We start from the raw sequence: 23,451 nt of genomic DNA, 5'->3' as shown, positions 1-23,451 counted from the left end.
CGTTGCTTGAACCCGGGAGGCGGAGGTTGCAGTGAGCCCAGCTCACACCACTGCACTCCAGCCTGGCGACAGAGCAAGACTCTGTCTCAAAAAAAAAAAAAAAAAAAAAAAGAAAGGTGTGTTCCAAAGCTTGGTGGTGGCTGATATCTGGGAGCTTGGACTTTGAAAGGGTTCCTACCATTCCCCGGTAAGAATGGCTGATTGTACTTAAAACTGTATATATAATGTGATTTATGCTGAATGACCGTTTTTCTTCTGGGTGCCTGGAATTTTGGTAGGCAGAGGATGCCTGTGATGAAAATCCTGAGCACTAAGTATATAATGAACTTACCTTGCAGGCAATATTTCTCATGTATTGTGACAATTCATTTTTAGAAGCATTTAGCATGTTCGGTGTGGTCCCACTGGGAGATGACTCTTGGAAGCTTGCACTTGGTTTCTTCTGGACCTTCTCCCATTTTCAGCTTTTCATTTTGCTGATTTTGCTTAGTATTATTTTGCTGTGATAAATCATAGCTAGGAAAATGACTGTATGCTGAGTCCTGAGTCCTTCTAGAGAACATGGAACCTGTGGATAATCTTGGGGATTCCCAACATACTGTCCTGTTATATTTAACATTCTGAATGGTCTCGTTTGTTCTTATGCTTTCTTAATTTTAATTTATTTAATTTGTTTATTTTAAGATGGAATCTCACTCTGTCACCCAAGCTGGAGTGCAGTGGTGCCATTTCAGCTCTCTGCAACCTCCGCCTCCCAGGTTCAAGCTATTCTCCTGCCTCACCTTCCTGAGTAGCTGGGATTACAGGTGGCCGCCACCATGCCTGGCTAATTTTTGTATTTTTAGTAGAGATGAAGTTTTATTACATTGGCCAGGCTGGTCTCGAATTCCTAACCTCAGGTGATCCACCTGCCTGGGCTTCTTAAAGGGCTGAGATTACAGGTATAAGGCACCGTGCCCGACCTGCTCTCTTTATTTTAAAAATAACATTCTTTAAATTTTAAAATATTTTTTAGATGTTAATAATTTACTGTTTTTTTGAAGTTTTTTTCTCATTCCCCATTGTCTTTTTTTCTCAAAATTGTGTTTACTGCGTTCTTTTTCTTTCATGTTAACAGAGTTTCCTTATACCTGGTGATTCTGAGCTATTTTCACTTTTAAATATCTACTCTTAGTTTTGTTTGTTTGTTTGTTTGTTGAGACAGAGTCTCATTCTGTCACCCAGGGTAGAGATCTCGGCTCACTGCAACCTCCTGGTTCAAGAGATTCTTGTGCCTCAGCCTCCCTAGTAGCTGGGATTATGGGCATGTCCCACCATGCCTGGCTAAATTTTGTATTTTCAGTAGAGATTGAGTTTCATCATGTTGGCCAGGCTGGTCTCAAACTCCTGCGCTCAAGTGATCCGCCTGCCTTGGCCTCTCAAAGTGCTGGGGTTACAGCATGAGTCATTGTGCCTGGCCTACTCTTAGATCTTAAGTGTTTTACACACACACACACACACACACGCGCGTACGTTTAACTGTGATGATGAATGTGTCGATTGTGGTAATTATTTCAGAATGTATACATTAAATCATCATGTACACCTTAAATTATATAATTTTTGTCAATTATACCTCAAACTAGAAAAAAAATGTAAATCTACTAAATGTGAGATAATTGGAAGCTCATGTATGTGGGCTAAGGTAAGTTGGTGGAGAGTTAACTTTATTGTTGGAGGCTTTCTAAATGTAAGTCTTTTCTTTGAATATCCAGTTTGTTCAGGAAGATATTGCATGGTTGGTTGCCTGGGAAGATATATGTCTGATTATCGGACTTGGAAGCAAGTAGAGGCTGCTGGTTTATGGTATAAAGATTTCACTCATTAAGGAAGTAATGAAGCAAGGTAGGATTATTATAGAAATATTATTTTACAGTTCAAGTTTGTGAAACACAGGTGAAGGTAATCATTGATTGGTCTCTTCCTCTGAGATTGCCAAGTTATCAGTAAACTGGTTGGTAGACTGGTGGAGACCACTTGTTCTTGGACAACAGTTAGAAGCATACTGCCCAAGGCAATAAAAAGGTGGTTGTTGAGGGCAGCAAGAGGCGGTGTAACACACCAGTTCATTTTTCTTTCCTTAGCAAGCATTTACTGATTGCTTTTTAAAACTCTTGACCATATGGAATAAAATGGTTGCAAGAAAGGTACCTTCCCTGCTCCCATGGAATTTAGGTTCTAGCACAACTGTGGATATTAAACAACTTATCATCCGTTTCTGTAATTACAGTTGTTGTAAGAACTATGTAGGAGAAGTCAAGGAAGCTTACTACAGCATGTGTGGGAGACCTGCTGTGGGGTTCAGGATGGCCTCTCTGAAAGTATGAATAAGGAAAGTGGTGGGAAAATAAAAGGAGAGTGTCGGAGACTCATTCTGAGAGATTAAACGGGATTATGACAACTGTGGGATTCAGTCAGGTGTATAATGTGTTTAGTGCCTGGTACTTGTGCTCAGTAAGTGCTAATTAGTAATTGTTTCTGGCAATACTGTTATCTTGGATGATCAAATAGAAGATCCCTAGCAAGTAATTTTAAAGACAAAAATTTTGTGTCAACCGTATAATAAAACAATATGTGGAGAAGATTTCACGATTCCAAACAAGGTGCTGAGTTTGTTTCTGTGGGACTGATAGGGCACTGAAATTAGGCCCAGGGAAAGAGTCGCAGGGTGAGACCCGCAAGATGGGGGGCGGGGCGTGTCCCCACCTGAAAGTGCAGCGGGCTGGGAGGGTCAGGCTACTTAACCCCCTTGGTGCTCTCTTTCGGATCCTGTGCTTACCTCATCCTTCCTGCAACCCACACGGTCCATAAGAGCCCAGCCAGATGGTGGGGTGCCGTGGGTAGTTGATGCAAATCTGAGCAGCGGCTACCACTGGGCGTGGCAAGTTGTCTCAGGGACCTGGGTGGGAGTTTGGACTAATGCCAGCAGGGACAGACTGTCCCACAGAGGGAAGCAGAGTAGAAAGCAGGGAAACAGACCATGAGGCCTGGCAGGTCCCACCTCCACAGAACTCAAACTGAAGCCCTCACTAGGGAGTTTGGCAGCAGATACACTAGCTTGACCCCAGCCAGGAAGATCCACCTAGGGAAGGAGAGACCATGCACCAGAGGTACCCAGCTAAGCTACTCCTATCCTCCTGACCCATAGAAACCGTGGGATAATAAATATTTGTTTTAAAATGCTAAGTTTTGAAGTACTGTGTTTTGCAGCAATAGATAACTAATACCCTGTGAGTCTAACTGCTGGAAAGTTAGAAAGCACCAATTACCCAAAAGGAAAGAAAAATAAGACTTTATACCAGCAGATTCCTGCTGGCTACCGAAAGGATAGTATTTAAATTCTAACTAAAAAGCCATCAATAATGTCCCTGAAACAGCACCAATACCAACACTGTAGTAAAAAGAAAAGGAAGATTAGAGAAAAAAGTGAAAAAAAATGAACAAAGCCTTTCCAAGAACTATGGGATTATGTGAAAAAACCTAATCTAATCTCTTGAGGTTGCAGTTAAGCTGTTGGATGGGGCTATATCTGAAAGTTTTACTGGGGCGGGGGATGATGTGCTTCCAAGTTCATTCCCCTGGGTGTTGGGAGGAGGTCTTAGTTTTGTGCCTTGTGGGCATCTTTCTGGTTTATGTTTGTTACCTCGTGTCTAGAGTGGTGTTCTGGGCACTTTCCCCCTAGCGTGATTGTTTTCTTTGTTTTTTCTGTCATTTAGATGAAAACTTACGTGAATTTTAATGTAAACCCCACCCGCATCGTGGTCTCAGGGGCCTTTTAGAAAATGAGTAGAATGTACACAGAGGCAAAAATTTTAGCCTGTGACCTTTTGAAGAATTTTCTGAGTGAAACTAGAAACAAATTAACCATTGTTTAGAGTGCTTTGCTTCATGTTATGCCTTCTTTTGCTAAATCTCTTGTTTGTTGAAATCTTTTATCTTAAGTTGCTGATAGTTTGTTACTAGAGATCATAATTAAAAGGTGATTATATTTCTTCATGCAGTTTTGCTTTACATTTCATCCATTATACCCAAAGACATCTATAATGTAGCATGAAATTTTTAAAAAAGGGTTTTTTTCTTCTCAATTGTGTGAAAGTAGTGTATCTAATTGAAAAGAAGAGAAACTTGTAAACATTTTTAAAAATTTTACTCTTACCTCTCAAATACAGTGACTTCATATTTTTAATTTTGCTCAAGGTTTTTTCCTCCTCATTCTAGGCATAATTATTATATGTGTTCCAATATTACTTTCTTGTGAAAAAATGTAGTTACAAATGTGGTCTAATTTCATTTTGCACTTTAAACACTATTAATGAGATGATCATATTTTTATATATTTACTGATCACTTTGAATTGCCCCTTATTTCTTGAACAGTTTTTCTAATAAATATTCTTATTAAAAGATAAAACAACCTTATCTAGTTATGAAACCTTTTTGGTACCAAATTGTGTGTACATTCTTTTACCCTGTTTGTTTCTTTACTAGCACTGTCTGTTACAGAATTTATACATTTTCTTGAGGGCAAATATTAGTGTTTTTATTATAGGTGCTGTGTGTTTGTCTTGCTTAGGAAAGCCTTTCTCACTTCAGTGTGATGAAATGATTCTTTAGTATTTGTCCTGATAGTTTTATGGCTTTTTTTCTTAATCACACACACACACTCACTCACTCACTCTTTCTCAACACACATATGCAGATTCTCTCTTTCTCTCTCTCTCTCTCTCTCTCTCTCTCTCTCTCTCTCGCTGTCTTTGAGACTGGTCTCATTCTATCACCCAGGCTAGAGTGCTGTGGTGTGATCATGGCTCACTGCAGCCTCGACCTTTCAGGCTCAAGAGATTCTCTCACCTCAGCCTTCCAGGTAGTTGGGACTACAGGTGTATGCCACCACTCCAGCTAATTTAAACTTTTTTTTTTTTTTTTTTTTGTAGAAACAGGATCTCACTTTGTTGCCTTGGCTGATGTCAAACTTCTGGGCTCAAGTGATCCTCTTGCCTCAGACTCCCAAAGTGCTGGTTTTACAGGCATGAGCCATCACATCTGGCAACACCTATATATTTTAAAATATGGTACGAATTAGTCTTCTTTTTGATGTGGCATAATTGTATTGACTAATCCATTTTTTACCATTGATTTGAAATACCACCTTTATTTTAGTAAATTTCTGTGTAAATATGAGTATCTTTTCTGTGACCACAATTAATTTATACTTATACAGCTTTTGTTATGAGAGCTTAACATTATGTTTCAGTACTTGGTCATGTCTCTTGTTCTTGTTTATCAAAAATTTCTTTGGTATTCTCACAAGTTTATTCTTCCATATTAACTTCAGGGTCAACTTACCATTTTAAATAAGCACTCCCCTTCTAAATCTATTATAACATCTCACTACTTTCTCCTCTGTTCTTATTAGCTTAATTTAAGCTACCATCCTCTCTTGACTAGGACTCTTTTCTAACATGCAGGAACAAGAGGGTTCTTTTTAAAACATAATTCAAATCATCTCATTCCTTTGCTTAAATTCCTTCGATGCCTTCTTCTGCTGTCTTTTGGCTGTCTGTTGCTGTATAACCAACTCCAAAGCACTGTAGCCAGAAAAACAACCATTTTATTGTGCTCACAATTTTGGGGGGTCAGGAATTCATGACAGGTTCAGCTGGGCAGCTCTTCTGTTCCATGTGTAGTTGAGGCTGGAGAATCCCTTCCATTATGGCTTCTTCAGTTACGTGTCTGGCACCTCAGTGCTTCTTGGCCTCTGTTTCCACAATGGCATCTCATTCTTCAGAATCTCTGAATGTGGTCTTGGCTTCTCACAGCATGCTGGTCTCAGAGTAATCCCATTTTTCACATGGCAGCTTGCTTCCAGGAAGAGGGCAATAAAAACTGTCAGACCAATTAAGGGCTATGGCCTGGAGCTACACAGTTTGCCTTTAGCCATATTTTATTGGTCACAATAATCATTGGACTTGCTAGATGAAAGGAGATGGAAGAATTAATTTCTCTTCCGAATGGGGGAGTGGCAAAATCTTACTGCAGGAAAGTATGTGGGATGAGAGATATTTGACAGTTGAAAAATATAATCTGTGCCATCATCAAATTCAAAATAAATTCAAAGCTCTTAAAATGGCCTATAAGGCTTTTCATGATCTGACTTCTGCTTCTCAGATCTCTGCCCTCATCCCCTAGATTTTCTTCCTTTGTTTCCTTTGGGTTAACCACATTGGCCTTCTTGCTAGGCTTTGAACATGTGACCCCCAATATCAGATCCATTTTACTTAAAACTACTGCCTTGAATGCTCTTTAGATCTTTGCATGGATGTCTGTCTGTCTGTCTCTCTCTCTCTCTCCCTCTCTCTCTCTCCCCACCTTCCTTTCTTTTCTTTGCTTTCTGTTTTTCTATTTTGAGACAGGTTATATTTGCCCAGGCTGGAGTGCAGTGGCATGATCTCGGCTCACTGCAATGTCTGCTATCCAGGTTCAGGCAGTTCTCCTGCCTCAGCCTCCTGAGTAGCTGGGACTACAGGCATGTACCACCATGACTGGCTAATTTACGTATTTTTTGGTTTACCGAGGTTTTACCACGTTGGCCATGCTGGTCTTAAACTCCTGATGTCAAGTGATCCGCCCTCCTTGGCCTCCCAGAGAGCTGGGATTAGAGTTGTGAACCATAGCCAGTCTTCTATTCTTTTACTTCATTTAGGTCTCTGCTCAAATGTCACATCTTCAGAGAGCTTCCCCTGACCACCTTATCTGATAAATTCTTGGTTACTGAGAACTCCTTAATCTTGATTTACTTTTCTTTTTCATAGAATTTGGTGCTGTTTGTAGTAGTCTGTGGGGCCTGAGTACCACTATTTTTTCTTCCCTGCCTGGCTTCTGAGCAAGTTGAGAAATAAGGGTAAAGGGAGGCCAAAATATATTAAATTCCCCTGACTAAAGGGAGATGAAGCAAAGGGAATAAAGGAAGTATCAAGAAGATTTTCAGATGTTGGACATGGGAAACTGGGTAGATTGTGGTACTATTTACTAAGATAAGAAACATGGTAGGAAGATTGGATTAAGCTTTGGAAATGTTGAGTTTGAAGTGCCTACAAGTTATCCACATAGAGAAACCAAATGGATGTTTGGATAACACATCTGAAGCTCAGGAGAGAAGTTTACATTACAGATGCAGGTTTGGTAGTCGTTTTAGTTTTCTATTGCTTTGTAACAAACCACCACAAACAGTAGCCTAAAACACACAAAATTACTATCTTACAGTTTCTGTCAATTAGGAGTCAGGGCATTGCTTAGCTGGGTTCTCTGCTCAGGTTCTCATCAGGCTGAAATCAAGTTTTTGGTTTTGGGGTCTCAATCTTATCTGATGATTGGGGTTCTCTTCCAGGCTCACTGGTTGTTAGCAGAAGCTTCAGGACTCTGGGGAGACATGATTTTTCAGAGTACCAACCCAGGTGTTGCCATTCCATGTGTCAGAGTCTTTTTCTTTCCCAGCCAGGACTCTGATCTGGGCATAGCAGACCTGCTGCCTCTGGGAGTTCAGTCTTTGAAGCCCAACACATATAGACATATTAGATATCTAATCTGTCTGTTCATCTAATCTATATATATCTTGAGATATATATGTATAAATGAATGAGTGATAATTAAGTGATGGTTCTCTGGTCCATAGGTTTCTCTGCCTTCCTGCTGCAGGAGAGGAGAGTCTTTTTGTGTTTTTAGGAGGTTCTCTAGCTTTCAAACTTAGTTTTCAGTTGGAAGTTAATCAGCTTTTTGTTGTTGTTGTTACATTTTTTCCCAGAGCTCAGAGTTTAGCAATCAATACTCTTTTTCTTTTTTTTTTGAGACCGAGTCTCACTCTATCACCTAGGCTGGAGTGCAGGGGCATGATCTTGGCCCACTGCAACCTCCTCCTCCCAGGTTCAAGTGATTCTTGTGCCTCAGCCTCCTGAGTAGCTTGGATTATAGGCACGCACCTCACCTGGCTAATTTTTTTTTTTATATATAGTTTTAGTAGAGATGGTGTTTTGCCATGTTGTCCAGGCTGGTCTTGAACTCCTGGCCTCAGGTGATCAGTCTGCCTCAGCCTCCCAAAGTGCTGATAATACAGGCGTGAGCCACTGCGCCCGGCCTATATTCTTGATTCATTGTTTTGTAGTTACTACTACTTCTTCATTGCCAACTGTAAAATCCTAGTACCTGCTGCTGCCCTGGAAGCCTAGTGCAGGATGTTTATTAAGGTGTTTTTTTTTTTTTTTTTTTTTTTTTTTTTTTTTTTTTTTTTTGAAATCAACACCTAGGAGTGAGGATCACTGGACAAATGCAGTGCAGGCCCAGCCCCAGCTTTGGCCAACCCCCATGGGGAGCCTGGAGTGAGAATGGGAGCCTGGGGCAAGAATGGCTCTTCTGAGTTGCCCAGAATTGCAGCTGAAGTGTCCAGGCCTTTATATTGCTGTATCAGTTAGTCATTGGATGTGGGTTACCTTGGAAAGGGTATGACCTTGAACAGGGTTGTTCCCTGTAGGTGAGACAATCCCTGAAGGGGCTGACTGACAGCACTCCCAGCATTTAAGGCAATTCTTATTTTGAAGGAGGAGCTGGGTAGCACCTCAGTATCTACAGCGATTTCTCTGTATCCACCAAATGGCCAATTTGTTTTTGTTTTTTATTATCATTATGCATTCATGGATTAAAGCATATATTTGGCAAACTTTCTGTTAAATTATGTGTATAGAAAAGTGCACAAGTTGTAAATACACAGCTCAGTAAATGTTTACAAAGTAAACACACCAGTGTAACCAGTATCCAGATCAAGAAATAAAACAATACTGTGACTCTAGAAGTTCTCCTTGTGTTTCCTTTCAGTGACTGTCTTCGAAGGTTCTATGCTGACTTCTAAAATCATGGGATGAATTTAGCATGGTTTTGAAATTTATGTAACATCATATAGTATATCTTATTCTGACTTCTGTAAGTATCATATTTGTGAAATTAAGCTCACAGTTGTAAGTTATTCCTTGCTGTATATTTTTTCATGGTATGACTATAAATGAATGAGCGATAATTAAGTGCTTTGAAAAACCATTTCTGGTGAGGATCCAAGATGGCCGAAAAGGAACAGCTCTGGAGTGCAGTTCCCAACAAGAACAATGCAGAGGGTGAGTGCTCACCGCATTTTCAAACAAGTTTTCACTGCCCACGGACCAGGAGATTCCTGGGTCAAAAAGCACCTCAAGTTTTCAGCATGGCTGGTGCCACGGGTTGACGCACAGAAACTCACACAAATCTGGGTGGCCTTTTCAACTGGTGCCTGGAACACCTGGGAGACAGAGCCACCCATTCAACTGAAAGGGAGTGGGCTGAGACAGGGAGCCAGGCATTCTAGCTCAGTGGGAAGATTGCTTCAAAACAAGCAATCTGAAATGCTCTGGATTGAGAGTTTCGCAGCAAGCGCAGCTGGACCCAGGACAGTCCAGCTCAGTGGGGAGAAGGGCATCTACCACTAACGAGGCAGTCTGCCAATACCGAGGCCTTTGACACAGCAGCTGGGCAGAGCCTGTGGCAGCTCAGCAACACCTCTGCTGGCAGACTGTGACTAGACTACTCCGTGTGGGGCAGGACATCTCTGAAAAAAGGCAGCAGCATGTTAGGAACTTATAAATAAAGCCGATCTTCCTAGGTCAGAGCACCTGGGAAAAGAGGTGGTTATGAGTTCCACTGCAGCAGACTTAAAAGTACCTGCCTAGCAGCTCTGCATAGAACAACAGAGCTCCCAGCACAGCACTTGAGCTCCTATAAGGGACAGATTGTCTCCTCAAGCAGCTCCCTGACCCCTGTATACCCAAAGAGACACCTCATAAAGGAGAGCTCAGGCCGACACCTGCAGGTACCCTCCTGGGACGAAGATTAAAAAGAAGAAACTGGCAGCAACCCTTACTGTTCTGCAGTCCCCGTGGGTGAGCCCCAGGCAAGCAGAGTCTGGAGTGGACCTCCGGCAGTCCTGCAGCAGAGGGGCCTATTAGAAGGAAAACTAAGAAACAGAAAGAAATAGCTTAAGCATCAACAAAAAGGATATCTACTCAGAGATCCCATCCGAAAGTCACTAACTACAAAGACCACAGGTAGATAAAGCCACTAAGTTGGGAAGAAACCAGCGCAAAAAGGATGAAAACACCAAAAACCAGAACACCTCTCCTCCTCCAAGGGATTATAACTCCTCACCAGCTAGGGATCACAGATGGATGGAGAATGAATCTGTTAAACTGACAGAAACAGACTTGAGAAGGTGGGTAGTAACAAACTTCTCAGAGCTATAGGGAACATGTGGATGTTAACCCAATGCAGAAAAACTAAGAACCTAGAAAAAAGGTTAGATGAGATGCTAACTAGAATAAACAGCTTAGAGGAAAATATAAACGACTTGATGGAGCTGCAAAATACAGCACAAGAACTTCGAGAAGCATACACAAGTTTCAGTAGCTGAATTGTCCAAGCAAAAGAAGGGATATCAGAGATTGAAGATCAACTCAATGAAATAAAATGAGAAGGCAAGAGTAGAGGAAAAAAGAGTAAGAAGAAATGAACAAAGCCTCCAAGAAATATGGGATTATGTGAAAAGACCTAATCTGCTTTTGATACATGTAACTGAATGTGACAGAGAATGAATCCAAGCTGGAAAACACTCTTCAGGATATTATCCAGGAGAACTTCCCCAACCTAAAAGGCAGACCACTGTTCAAGTCCAGGAAATACAGAGAACACCACAAAGATATTCCTCAAGAAGAGCAACCCCAAGGCACATAATTGTCAGATTCACTGGGGTTGAAATGAAGGAAAAAATCCTAAGGGCAGCCAGAGAGAAAGAAAATGCGTCAACTAATGGGCAGAACATACAGCTAGCAGCAAAATGGCAGGCTTGTAGTCATATATAAAATTATTAACCTTAAATGTAAATGGGCTAAATGCCCCAATCAAAAGCCACAGACTGGCAAATTGAGTAAAAAGTCAAGACCCATCAGTGTGCTGTATTCAGGAAACCCATCTCACATGCAAGACATCCATAGGCTAAAAATAAAGGGATGGAGGAAGATTTACCAAGCAAATGAAGAGCAAAAAAAAAAGCAGGAGTTGCAATCCTAGTCACTGATAAAATGGACTTTAAACCAGCAAAGATCAAAAGAGACAAAGAAGGGCATTAAATAATGGTAAAAGGATCAGTGCATCAAGAAGAGCTAAGGAACCTAAATATATACGCAGCCAATACAGGAGCAACCAGGTACGTAAAGCAAGTTCTTAATGACCTACAAAGAGACTTAGATTCCCGCTCAATAATAGTAGGAGACTTTAACACTCCACTGTCAATATTAGACAGATCAGCAAGACAGAAAATTAACAAGGATATCCAGGACTTGAACTCAGATCTGGACGAAGTGGACTTAATAGACATCTACAGAAATTTGTACCCCAAATCCACAGAATATACATTCTTCTCAGCACTGCATTGCATCTACTCTAAAATTGACCACATAATTGGAAGTGAATCACTCCTCAGCAAATGCAAAAGAATGGAAGTCATAACAAACAGTCTCTCAGACTACAGGGCAATCAAATTAGAACTCAGAATTAAGAAACTAACTCAGAACCACACAACTTCATGGAAACTGAAAAACCTGCTCCTGAATGTCGACTGGATACACAATGAAATGAAGGCAGAAATAAAGATGTTTTTTGAAACCACTGAGAACAAAGACAAAATGTACCAGAATCTCTGGGACACATTTAAAGCAGTGTCTAGAGGGAAATTTATAGCAATAAATGCCCATCAGAGAAGCGAGGAAAGATGTAAAATCGACGCCCTATAGTCAAAATTGAAAAAGGTAGAGGAGCAAGATTAAAAAAACCCTCAAAGCTAGCAGAAGACAGGTAACCAAGATCAGAGCAGACCTGAAGGAGATACAGACACAAAAAACCCTTTAAAAAAATCAGTAAATTCAGGAGCTGATTTTTTGAAAAGATCAGCAAAACAGACTGCTAGCCAGATTAATAAAAAAAAAGGGAGAAGAATCAAATAGATACAAGACAAAATGAAAAAGGGGATATCACCACCGATTCCACAATAATACAGACTACCATAAGAGATTAGTACAAACAACTCTATGCACATAAACCAGTAAATCTGGAAGAAATGGATAAATTCCTGGACACTTAAACCCTCCCAAGACTAAGCCAAGAAGAGGTTGAAATGCTGAATAGACCAATAACAAGGGCTGAAGTTGAGGCAGCAATTAATAGCCTACTGACCAAAAAAAGTCCAGGTCCAGACGGGTTCACAGCTGAATTCTACCAGACATACAAAGGAGCTGGTACGATTCCTGTTGAAACTGTTCGAAACAATACAAAAAGAAGGAATCCTCCCTAACTCTTTCTGTGAGACCAACATCATCCTGATACCAAAACCCAGCAGAGACTCAACAAGAAAAGAAAACTTCAGGCCAATATCCATGATGAACATAGATGAAAAAATCTTGAATAAAATACTGGTGAACTCATTGTAGCAGCACATCAAAAACCGTATCCATCACAATCAAGTAGGCTTCATCCTGGGAATGCAAGGCTGGTTCAACATACGCAAGTCTATAAATGTATTCCACCATACAAACAGAATGAAAGACAAAAACCACATGATTGTCTCAATAGATGCAGAGAAGGCCTTCAACAAAATTCAACAGCTCTTAATGCTAAAAACTCAATAAATTAGATATTGCAGGAACATATCTCAAAACAATAAAAGCTATTTACGACAAACCTACAACCAGTATCATACTGAATGGGCAAAAACTGGAAGCATTCCCATTGAAATCGGGCAGTAGACAAAGATGCCCTCTCTCATCACTCCTATTCGATGTAATATTGGAAGTTCTAGCCAGAGCAATTAGGCAAGAAAAAAACAAAAATAAAAATAAAAAAGTATTAAATTAGGGAAGGAGGAAGTCAAAATGTCTCTGTTTGCAGATGACATGATTGTATATTTAGAAGACCCTATCATCTCAGCCCAAAATCTCCTTAAACTGATAAGCAACTTCAGCAGAGTCTCAGGATACAAAATCTATGTGCAGAAATCACAAGCATTTCCATACACCAATAACAGACTAACAGAGAGCCAAATCATGAGCAAACTCCCATTCATAATTGCTACAAAGAGAATAAAATACCTAGGAATACAACTAACAAAGGATGTAAAGGACCTCTTCAAGGAGAACTACAAACCACCGCTCAAGGAAATAAGAGAGGACACAAACAGATGGAGAAACATTCCATGCTCATGGTTAGGAAGAATCAGTATCGTGAAAATGGCCATACTGCCCAAAGTAATTTATAGATTCAACGTTATCCCCATCAAGCTACCAATGAACCTTCTTCAAAGAGCGGGAAAAAAACACCTTAAACTTCATATGGAACCAAAAGAGAGCCGTCATAGCCAAGACAATTCTAAGCAAAAAGAACAAAGCCAGAGGCATGACACTACCTGACTTCAAAGTATACTACAAGGCTACAGTAATCAAAACAGCACGGTACTGGTACCAAAACAGAGAGACCAATGGAACAGAATGGAGGCCCTGTAGGCAATGCCGCAATGGGGAAAGGATTCCCTGTTTAATAAATGGTGTTGGGAAAACTGGCTAGCCATATGCAGGAAACAGAAACTGGACCCCTTCCTGACACCTTACACTAAAAGTAACTCCAGACAGATTAAAGACTTAAGCATAAGACCTAACACCATAAAAACCCTAGAAAAAAACCTAGGTAAAACCATTCAGGACATAGGCATAGGCAAGGACTTCATGACTAAAACACCAAAAGCATTGGCAACAAAAGCCAAAATAGACAAATGGGACATAAACTCCAGAGCTTTGGTACAGCAAAAGAAACAATCATTAGAGTGAACCAACAACCAACATAATGGGAAAAAAGTTTTGCAATCTACCCATCTGACAAAGGACTAATATCCAGAATCTGCAAAGAACTAAAACATTTACAAGAAAAAGCAAATCCATCGAAAAGTGGGCAAAGGATATGAACAGACACTTTTCAAAAGAAGACATATATAAGGCCAATAAACATATGAAAAAATGCTCATCATCACTGATTAGAGAAATGCAAATCAAAATCACATTGAGATACCACCTCATGCCACTTAGGATGCCTATCATTAAAAAATCTGGAGTCAACAGATGCTAGAGAGGATGTGGAGAAACAGGAACACTTTTACACTGTTGGTGGGAGTGTAAACTAGTTCAACCATTGTGGAAGACAATGCGGTGCTTCCCCAAGGACCTAGGAATAGAAATGCCATTTGATCCAGCAGTCCCATTCCTGGGTATATACCCAAAGGATTATAAATCATTCTATTATAAAGATACATGCACATGTATGTTCATAGTGGCTCTGTTTACGATAGCAAAGACCTGGAACCAACCCAAATGCCCATTGACGATAGACTGGACAAGGAAAATGTGGCACATACACACCATAAACTACTATGCAGCCATAAAAAAATGAGTTTGTGTCCTTTGTAGGGACATGGATGAACGTGGAAACCATCATTCTCAGCAAACTGACACAAGAACAGAAAATCAAACACCGCATGTTTTCACTCATAGTCGAGTGTTGAGCAATGAGAACACAGAGACACAGGAAGGGAAGCATCACACACTGGGGTCTGTTGGGGAAGCCAAGGGAGGGACAATTGGGGGGGTGGGGAGGTTAGGGAGGGATAACATGGGGAGAAATGCCAGATGTAGGTGACAGGAGGGATGGAGGCAGCAAACCACATTGCCATGTGTGTACTTATGCAACGATCCTGCATGATCTGCACATGTACCCCAGAGCCTAAAGTACAATTTAAAAAAAAGAAACAGGACAAACAAAAAAAACCAATTCTGTTATTGACATTTGGATTGTTCCAGTTGTTGGAAGTTATAAAACATGCTGCTATAAAACATTATTGTACATATCTTTTGGTGAATATATATACATTTCTATTGGGTATATATGTAGTGAAATTGCTGAGTATGTGTGTGTTCAGTTTTAACAGATAGTGCCAGTTTCCAAGGTAAGTACTGAGTTACACTTTTCCTAGTAGCTTACAAGGATTCCAGTTGCTGTAATTTGATCCTGTTTGTAGAAGACATAGCCTTCCAGGGCTTATCACTGAGAACTATATTTGCTAAGTTCTCCACTAGCAGGTTCTGAACTCTTTTGTCTTCTTGAACCTGAAGGTTTTCAAATTCTGCTTTTCAGAAGTTTTTGGTTTTGCTTTTTTACCCTTTCCACTCACTGAGGCATTTGAGATTCCCTAGGTCTTCAGTTTTGCCAATCTAGCCTGCAGTGAACACCAGAATCTCTGATGGTTTCTTCTTCCAGTAGAGGTACATTGCCTGGGAAAAGAAAGCTTTATTTTTTAATCTCTTTTTCTGACCGGAATCTGCAAATGCCCCAGGGGAAAAGCAGCTGCAGAAGATCCCCTTACCTCACTATAGCTCACTCTTTTTTGGGTATTAGACTTACCAATCCTTACTGTTTTAGTAGCTCTGTGAATCCTTAAAACAGATGATTTTTATATTTCATCTTTTGTTAGAAATTAAGTTTATGATGGGAGCTATTGTTTTGCTGTAAATTATTCTGTCCTATGTGGAAACAGCAGTAGGGATTTAAGTATATTTAATACATTTAAATAAATTGCCATCCTTAACAATGTTCAAATTGTTACACTTTTGGCCAGTGGGGGCCTTTTGAAAATTCATTTCTAACTATTTTTGACTTGACCCTTATTAGTCAGTGTTGCTATCTGATATGACAAGATGTTCCAGGGTCATTATGTTTTTTTTTTTTTTTTTTTTAAATCTCCATACATTGATGCAGCCGTTTCCTAAATGTGTCCTGATTCCTTTTACTGAGAATTGGTAAGTCAAGATTACATTTGGGTGAGGATTACTAGGGGATTGGTCATTAGTCATTACTGTTGTATTGGTCATTGTTTCTAGGCAGTTTCAGTGGACAGAAGTAGAAATAAATTTTTTAATAAAAAATAAAATATCTTGACTTAATATAGATACTTGTATTTCAAATTCAAGGCTACGGGTTCTTTGCCATTACTTTTATCTCCCATGCTGAAAGTCTTGGCTTTTTAGAGCCACTAGGAGTGATAGAATTAAAATACCACAGAATTATTTGTTTCCTTGATTCTGCAATACATAACAGGATCAAGATTTATCTTTTTGTCACTAGAGTATATTAGGAGTATACAGTCAATATAATTCGAAATCACATAGATTAGTTCCTCTCTTTATGATTATACCATTAAAGAATTAGATACAGATTTGAGTTCATTTATTTTTGATTTCTAGACTTCTTCAAATTTTAATTTCATGTTTATGTAGGTTACGTAGTTCTAAAATGAAATCTGCAGAAACAAGGAATATGGATTCTATCCTTGTCACTTCTGCTTATATTTTTTCATTTCCTAAAGGTAACCACTAATTTTTTTTAGCATTTCATTCTCCTGTTTTGTTTCCTTTTTTTTTTTTTTTTTTTTTGAGACGGAGTTTTGCTCTTGTTACCCAGGCTGGAGTGCAATGGCGCGATCTCACTGCAACCTCTGCCTCCTGGGTTCAGGCAATTCTCCTGCCTCAGCCTCCTGAGTAGCTGGGATTACAGGCACGCGCCACCACTCCCAGCTAATTTTTTGTATTTTTTTTTAGTAGAGACGGGGTTTCACCATGTTGACCAGGATGGTCTTGATCTCTTGACGTCATGATCCATCCGCCTCGGCCTCCCAAAGTGCTGGGATTACAGGCTTAAGCCACCTTGCCCAGCCTTCTTAATGTGAGAAACATATATTTCTATCTTTTCCCTCTTCTTATATGAATGGAGCATACTGTGTATATTTTCTCCATCTCATTTTTTTGTTTTTTTTGACTTAAAATATATCCTGGAGATTATTCCATTGTTTAATGAATTTGGATTCATTTATTTGTTTGATGTTACATTTAATTTTATACATGTCTTATATTTAAGTTTCATTGTGTTGTCCATGTTATTTGCTCACACACACTTGTTTTTCTTTGAGGCAGAGTCTTCCTCTGTTGCCCAGGCTAGAGGGCAGTGGAGCTTAGCTCACTGCAACTTCTGCCTCCTGGGTTGAAGCCACTCTCATTCCTTGGCCTCCCAAGTAGCTGGGATATAGGAATGTGCAACCATACACAGCTAATTATTTGTATTTTAGTAGAGACAGAGTTCCACCATGTTGGCCAAGCTGGTCTCGATTGCTTGTCTTGGCCTTCCAAAGTGCTGGGATTACAGGTGTGAACCATTGCACCCAGCCTCAGCATGTATTTTTGTATTTAGAACGATTTATCAGTTAGGATTCGCACCAGCATTCAGACTGTTTAACGATAAGGAATTTATTGTAGAAATTAGATTGTATATAATTTTGAGGGGACTTAAGTGAGGTGAGTTTTCAGGAAAGGGGAATTGAAGGATCAGAGGAGTCCACTAACCAGATCGTCTAAATCAATGACCATGGGTAGACAAGTTGGAGCTGTTTGGGAAATCTGAGAAGCGAAGTATATCCAGCCATGAAGAGATTATGGAGGAAGAACTTGAGGAGGACACTGTGAGAAGCTCTTGCCATGTAAGCTTTGTCTTACAATGCTCTGTAGGTTTGTACCGAAGCATCTGGTGGTGGATTTGGGCTACTGTTGGTCAGCAAAGTGACCACTGTCCCAAAGAAAGAGCTGGACATAGAGTGAAAGAGAGAGTAAAAGCTGGAACTTTCTGGGTACTTCTGTATATGTCTGTCATTGTATCTTTTCTGTGAAAACCTTCAGAATAATAGCTGCTGCTTCACTTCCACATTTCAAAAAATTTTATATAGGTTGAGTATCCCTAATCTGAAATGACTTGGGACTAGGAGTGTTTTGGATTTCAGATATTTTTGGGTTCTGGAATATTTGCATTTTACTTACCATTATCATCCCTGATATGAAATTTTGAAATGCTCCAATGAGCATTTCCTTTGAGAGTCATGTTGTTGATCAACAAGTTTGGATTGTGGAATGTTGTGGATTTCAGATTTTTGGATGAGGGATATACAGCCTATACAAATTACCCTTTAGACCAACTCTAACCCAGAGCCGCACAGTGAATGGGATTCTGGGAAAGTAGTTCCCAGCTTAACAGTTAACACCACACACACCACTAATACAATTTGTGTTTTGTTCTGTTGGTTACCATTATATTAATACCTTTATATGGTATTCTAATTTCCTTCTCTTTTGGGGTGGAAGAATATTAACAAGTTGGTTTTTTTACTCTGAGCAGTATTGAAATGAGCTAGTAACCTCCTCTCCTCATCTCCTGTTTCCCTAGTGTTTTACTCTCAGTTAATAACAAGACATTCAGGAAACATATTATTCTACTATTTATATGCTCTCACCACCCTCTTCTCAATTTTGATAATTGTATCTATATTATCAAGTATATAAAGCAGTCACATAATATACTTTCTCCCTTATTACCACCATTCTCAGTTCTTTTAAAAAATAGTGATGCTCCATCCACGTAATGACATTTTGGTTAATGATAGACTGCATATGTAAATGGGAGTTCTGTAATACAATATCCTTACCTTTTCTATGTTTAGATACACAAAAACTGTGTTAAAGTTGCCAAGAGTATTCAGTACAGTAACATGCTGTACAGGTTTGTACCCTTTATACCCTATAGACTAGGGGTATGGCAGGCTATACTATCTAGGTTTTTATAAGTACACTCTGTGATATTCACATGACAGGGAAATCATGTAAGGACACATTTCTGAGAGCATACCCTGTCATTGAGTGACACATGACTATATTTAATGATTCCTGTTAACGTGGATGTCTCTCCAGTTATTTTGGTCATCTGAAGCATACTCTCTAGTATATCCTCCAGGAAATGGTAGAGAACAAAATTTCCTGGGTTCTTGCAATTTAGAACAGTTTGTCATTGCTATAAAATTGTCTGTCAGTATCTGTGGGACATTGGTTCCAGGACCTCCCATGGACAGTGAAATCTGCAGATGCTCAAGTCCCTGATATGAAATGATATGGTATTTGCATATAGTCTATGCATATCCTCCTGTACACCTTAAATCACCCCTTGATTACTTATAATAATACAATGTAAATACTATGTAAATAGTTGTTGTACACTATTATTTAAGGACAAGTCTGTATATGTTCAGTACAGACACATTAAAAAAAATTTTTTTTTGATTTGCAGTTTGTTGAATGCATAAATGCAGAGCCCATGGATACAGAGGACTGACTGTATTTGAATTCAGTTTGGCTAGATATGAAATCCTTGCTTTATGTTTTCTTTAAATATCTTAAATTTATGTTACTTCATTGTTTTCTGACATAAAATTTTGTCAAAGTCTGGTGAAAGTCTAATTTTTGTTTTTTTGTGTAAGTAATTTCCTCTTTCTGCCTGTAAGTTCAAAGAATTTTTTTTCTTGTGTGGGTAACACCCCGCCATGAGCACCGAGGAAGGAGGACTGTGCAGACCCCAGGCACAGTTAGTGCCTGAAGCATAATTCACTGATTATTATCTAGCTTATATATATATGTAATCATACCTAGTCCCATATAATCTTTCTGTATAATTATATAGGTATTGTAGTCTGAGCTTTGCTGACAAATTTAGTGCTGATTTATAGAATCCTTCTATATAACCATTTAGTAGTTTGTAGTAGGAGGAATGCCTAGAGCGGTCACAGAACAGAAGTAGTACATGGGAAAACAGCCAGACCAGGACAAGAACCAAAGTCTCAGGTGTTGGTTCTGCCTGAAAGGGCATACGCTATATGGCAGGCTTGGAGGAAGAGCCTCTCCTGAAAAAGAAGTTGTAGTACCTTGCATCCAGTTCCTGTGGAAAGTAGGCCTCAGGCCTGAAATGCTGGAAATAACTGAGGGAGAAGAACCCCTCTGGTGTGACCAGTCACTGCGGTTGTGCACCTTGTCAGTCTTTTCTCACTTCTGTGCTAGCTCGAATCACCCTCCCATAAATATCGTAAGAGAAGAGCACAAGTCTGTCAGCTCCTACTGCATTGGCTTACAGTATCTTTCTATTAGAAATCCTTTGAAGTCTCCAAACCCCAGATAAGAATCTTTGCACACGACACCTGTTGCACACAGCCCACCTTCTTGCCTTGATGACGTAATGGAGGTGTACCCCTTTTCTGTACACTACACTCTACTGGGCACATCACAGCCCCCTACTGTGCACACCCTACCTGTTTGCCCAGGTGACATAAAGGGGTGGCTCCCTTGCTTGTTACTGGTGATTATGTATGCCCTATTACTAAGCCTGTAGATGATCACCTCGATTATGACCTTTCCCCCTGCCTGTACCTAATAAATACAGATGCTTCTGCGCGTTCGGGCCTCTCCTGTCTCTGCTCATAGATGACATGGTGCTCCAAGTCCAGATGCTCTTCACCAGTTCTTCAGTCTCCTATCTCTTTACTTCTGGAATCCTGCACCTCAGCACAGCATAAGGGACACCCCATAACCCTGTGGGACCCAACAACCCTACATCTTGTTCAGAGAAGTTCAAAATACCTTCAGGTGTTGGTCATTCTGGGTCACTTTTTTCAAGTGTGTGGTATGCACATTAAAGATACAGTTTCAGCGAAGAGATCCAAGATGGCCATTTAGGAACAGCTCAGGAGTGCAGCTCCCAGTGAAAGTGCAGAGGGTGAGTGGACAGTGCATTTCCAGACAGATTTTTATTGCCCACAGACCAGGAGATTCTCAGGCAGAGGAGCCCCATGGGTCACCAGCGCAGGTGTTTTGGCTGGCATGACTGTTTTGGTCGGTGTGGCTGTTTTGGCTGGTGCAGCTGCTTTGCCGGTGCCCCGGCACGGCAGTTCTCCGTACAAAATACGCTGGTCTGGGTGCCATTTTAGCTGACAACTGGAGCCCCGGGAAGGCACAGTCGCCCATTCATCTGGATAAAAAGGGGACTGAAACAGGGAGCCAGGCCAGAAGATTCCTGGGCAAAGAAAAGCCCATGAATGTTCAGCGCCACTGTTTTAGTCAGCGCAGTGAGTCGCCACACGGGAAGTCACACAGATCCCAGTGCCTCTTCAGCAGGCGACTGGAACACCTGGGAGAGAGACTACCGTTCGACTAAAAAAAAAAAAAAAAAAAAAAATGGCGCAGAGGCAGGGAGCCAGGTGATCAGGCTCGGCTGGTCCCACCCCCACAAAAAAGAAAAAACAAAACAAAAAACAGCAATTGGAAACACTCTGGGTAGAGAGTTTCACAGCAAGCACAGCTGAACCTGGGATGGTCCAGCTCTGTGGGAGAGGGGCGTCCACCATTATCAAGGCACTCCACCACTACGGAGGTAGTCCGCCATTGCTGAGGCAGCCTGTGGTTGCCAATTCAAGTTGCCATTACAGAGAGAGTCCACCATTACAGAGGTGAGCCACCATTGCCGAGGCAGTTCTAACTACACCAATATAAACAGAACTGCAGGCAAGTTGACACGGCAGCTGGGCGGAGCCAACAGCAGCTCAGCAAAGCTTCTCACAGGCAAACAGCGACTAGGCTTCCTCCTTGCTGGGCAGGGCAGCCCTGAAAAAAAGCAGCACAATGGAAACTCATAAAGCCCTGATTCCCTGGGACAGAGCACCTGGGGGGAAAAAAGGTGTATATGGGTTCTGCTGCAGGAGACCTAAATGTACCTGCCCAGCAGCTCTGAATGAACAACAGAGCTCACAGCTCAGCACTGGAGCTCCTGCAAAGGACAGACTGTCTCCTCAAGCGGCTCCCTGACCCCCGTATATCCAAAGAGTCACCTTACAAAGGAGAGATCAGACTTACATTTGGCAAGTATCCTTCTGGGACAAAGATAGCAGAAGAAACTGGTAGCAACCCTTACTGTTCTGCAGCTGCTGCAGGTGATCCTCAGGCAAGCAGGGACTGGAGTGGACCTCAGCAGTTCTACAGCAGAGGGACCAGACTGTTAGAAGAAAAACTAAGAAACAGAAATAACTTCATTGTCAACAAACTGGGTATCCACTCAGAGACCCAATCTGAAAGTCAGCAACTGCAAAGACAACAGGTGAATAAATCCACAAAGATGGGAAGAAACCAGTGCAAAAAGAATGAAAACACCAAAAACCAGAACACCTCTCCTCCTACAAGGGATCACAACTCCTCACCAGCAAGGAAACAAGGCTGGATGGAGAATGAGTGTGATGAAATGACAGAATCAGGCTTCAGAAGGTGGGTAGTAAGAAACTTCTGTGAGCTAAAAGAACATGTTCTAACCCAATACAAAGAAACTGAAAACCTTGAAAAAAGATTTGATGAAATGCTAACAAGAGTGGACAACTTAGAGAGGAATATAAGTGAATTGATGGAGCTGAAAAGCACAACACGAGAACTTCGCAAAGCATGCACAAGTTTCAACAGCCAAATTAACCAAGCAGAACAAAGGATATCAGAGATCAAAGATCAACTCAATGAAATAAAACGAGAAGGCAAGATTAGAGAAAAAATAGTAAAAAGGAATGAACAAAGTCTTCAGGAAATGTGGGACTATGTGAAAAGATGTAATCTACGTTTGATAGGCGTACCTGAATGTGACGAAGAGAATGAATCCAAGCTGGAAAATACTGTTCAGGATATTATCCAGGAAAACTTCCCCAACCTAGCAAGGCAGGCCAATATTCAATTGCAGGAAATACAGAGAACACCACAAAGATATTCCTCAAGAAGAGCAACCCCAAGGCACATAATCATCCAATTCATCAGGGTTGAAATGAAGGAGAAAATACTAAGGGCAGCCAGAGAGAAAGGTTGGGTTACCCACAAAGGGAAGCCCATCAGACTCACAGCAGATCTCTCAGCAGAAACCCTACAAGCCAGAAGAGAGTGGGGGCCAATATTCAACATCCTTAAAGAAAAGAACTTTCAACCCAGAATTTCTTATCCAGCCAAACTAAGCTTCATAAGTGAAGGAAAAGTAAAATCCTTTGCAAACAAGCAAGTACTCAGAGATTTCATCACCACGAGGCCTGCTTTACAAGAGCTCCTGAAAGAGGCTCTACACATAGAAAGGAACAACCAGTACCAGCCACTCCAAAAACACACCAAATGGTAAAGAGCATCAACACAATGAAGAATCTGTGTCAACTAACGGGCAAAACATACAGCTAGTATCAAAATGGCAGTATCAAATTCACACATAACAATATTAATCCTAAATGTAAATGGACTAAATGCTGGCAATCAAAAGACACAGACTGTCAAACTGGATAAAAAGGCAAAACCCATCAGTGTGCTGTATCCAGGAAACC

General features: G+C 40.6%; 1 protein-coding gene across 8 annotated transcripts in view; it reads left to right on the top strand.

Moving 5' to 3' along the window:
• NF1 (neurofibromin 1) overlaps positions 1-23,451 on the top strand; it is a 304,993-nt gene that overhangs the window by 52,513 nt on the left and 229,029 nt on the right. The window contains exon 1 of one of the 8 annotated variants that reach the window (XM_074388408.1): positions 9,015-9,196. The exons of the other annotated variants lie outside the window; for them this stretch is intronic. Coding sequence (XP_074244509.1) covers positions 9,188-9,196 — 9 coding nt within the window. The 5' untranslated portion in view covers positions 9,015-9,187. Of the gene's footprint in view, positions 1-9,014; positions 9,197-23,451 lie in introns of those variants that run through there. 8 annotated transcript variants of the gene reach the window in all.

The sequence above is a fragment of the Saimiri boliviensis genome, chromosome 17 (assembly GCF_048565385.1).
Source record: "Saimiri boliviensis isolate mSaiBol1 chromosome 17, mSaiBol1.pri, whole genome shotgun sequence".
Taxonomy (NCBI): Eukaryota; Metazoa; Chordata; class Mammalia; order Primates; family Cebidae; genus Saimiri; species Saimiri boliviensis.
The sequence above is the reverse complement of the archived record's forward strand: the minus strand, read 5'-3'. Positions and strand labels throughout refer to the sequence as shown.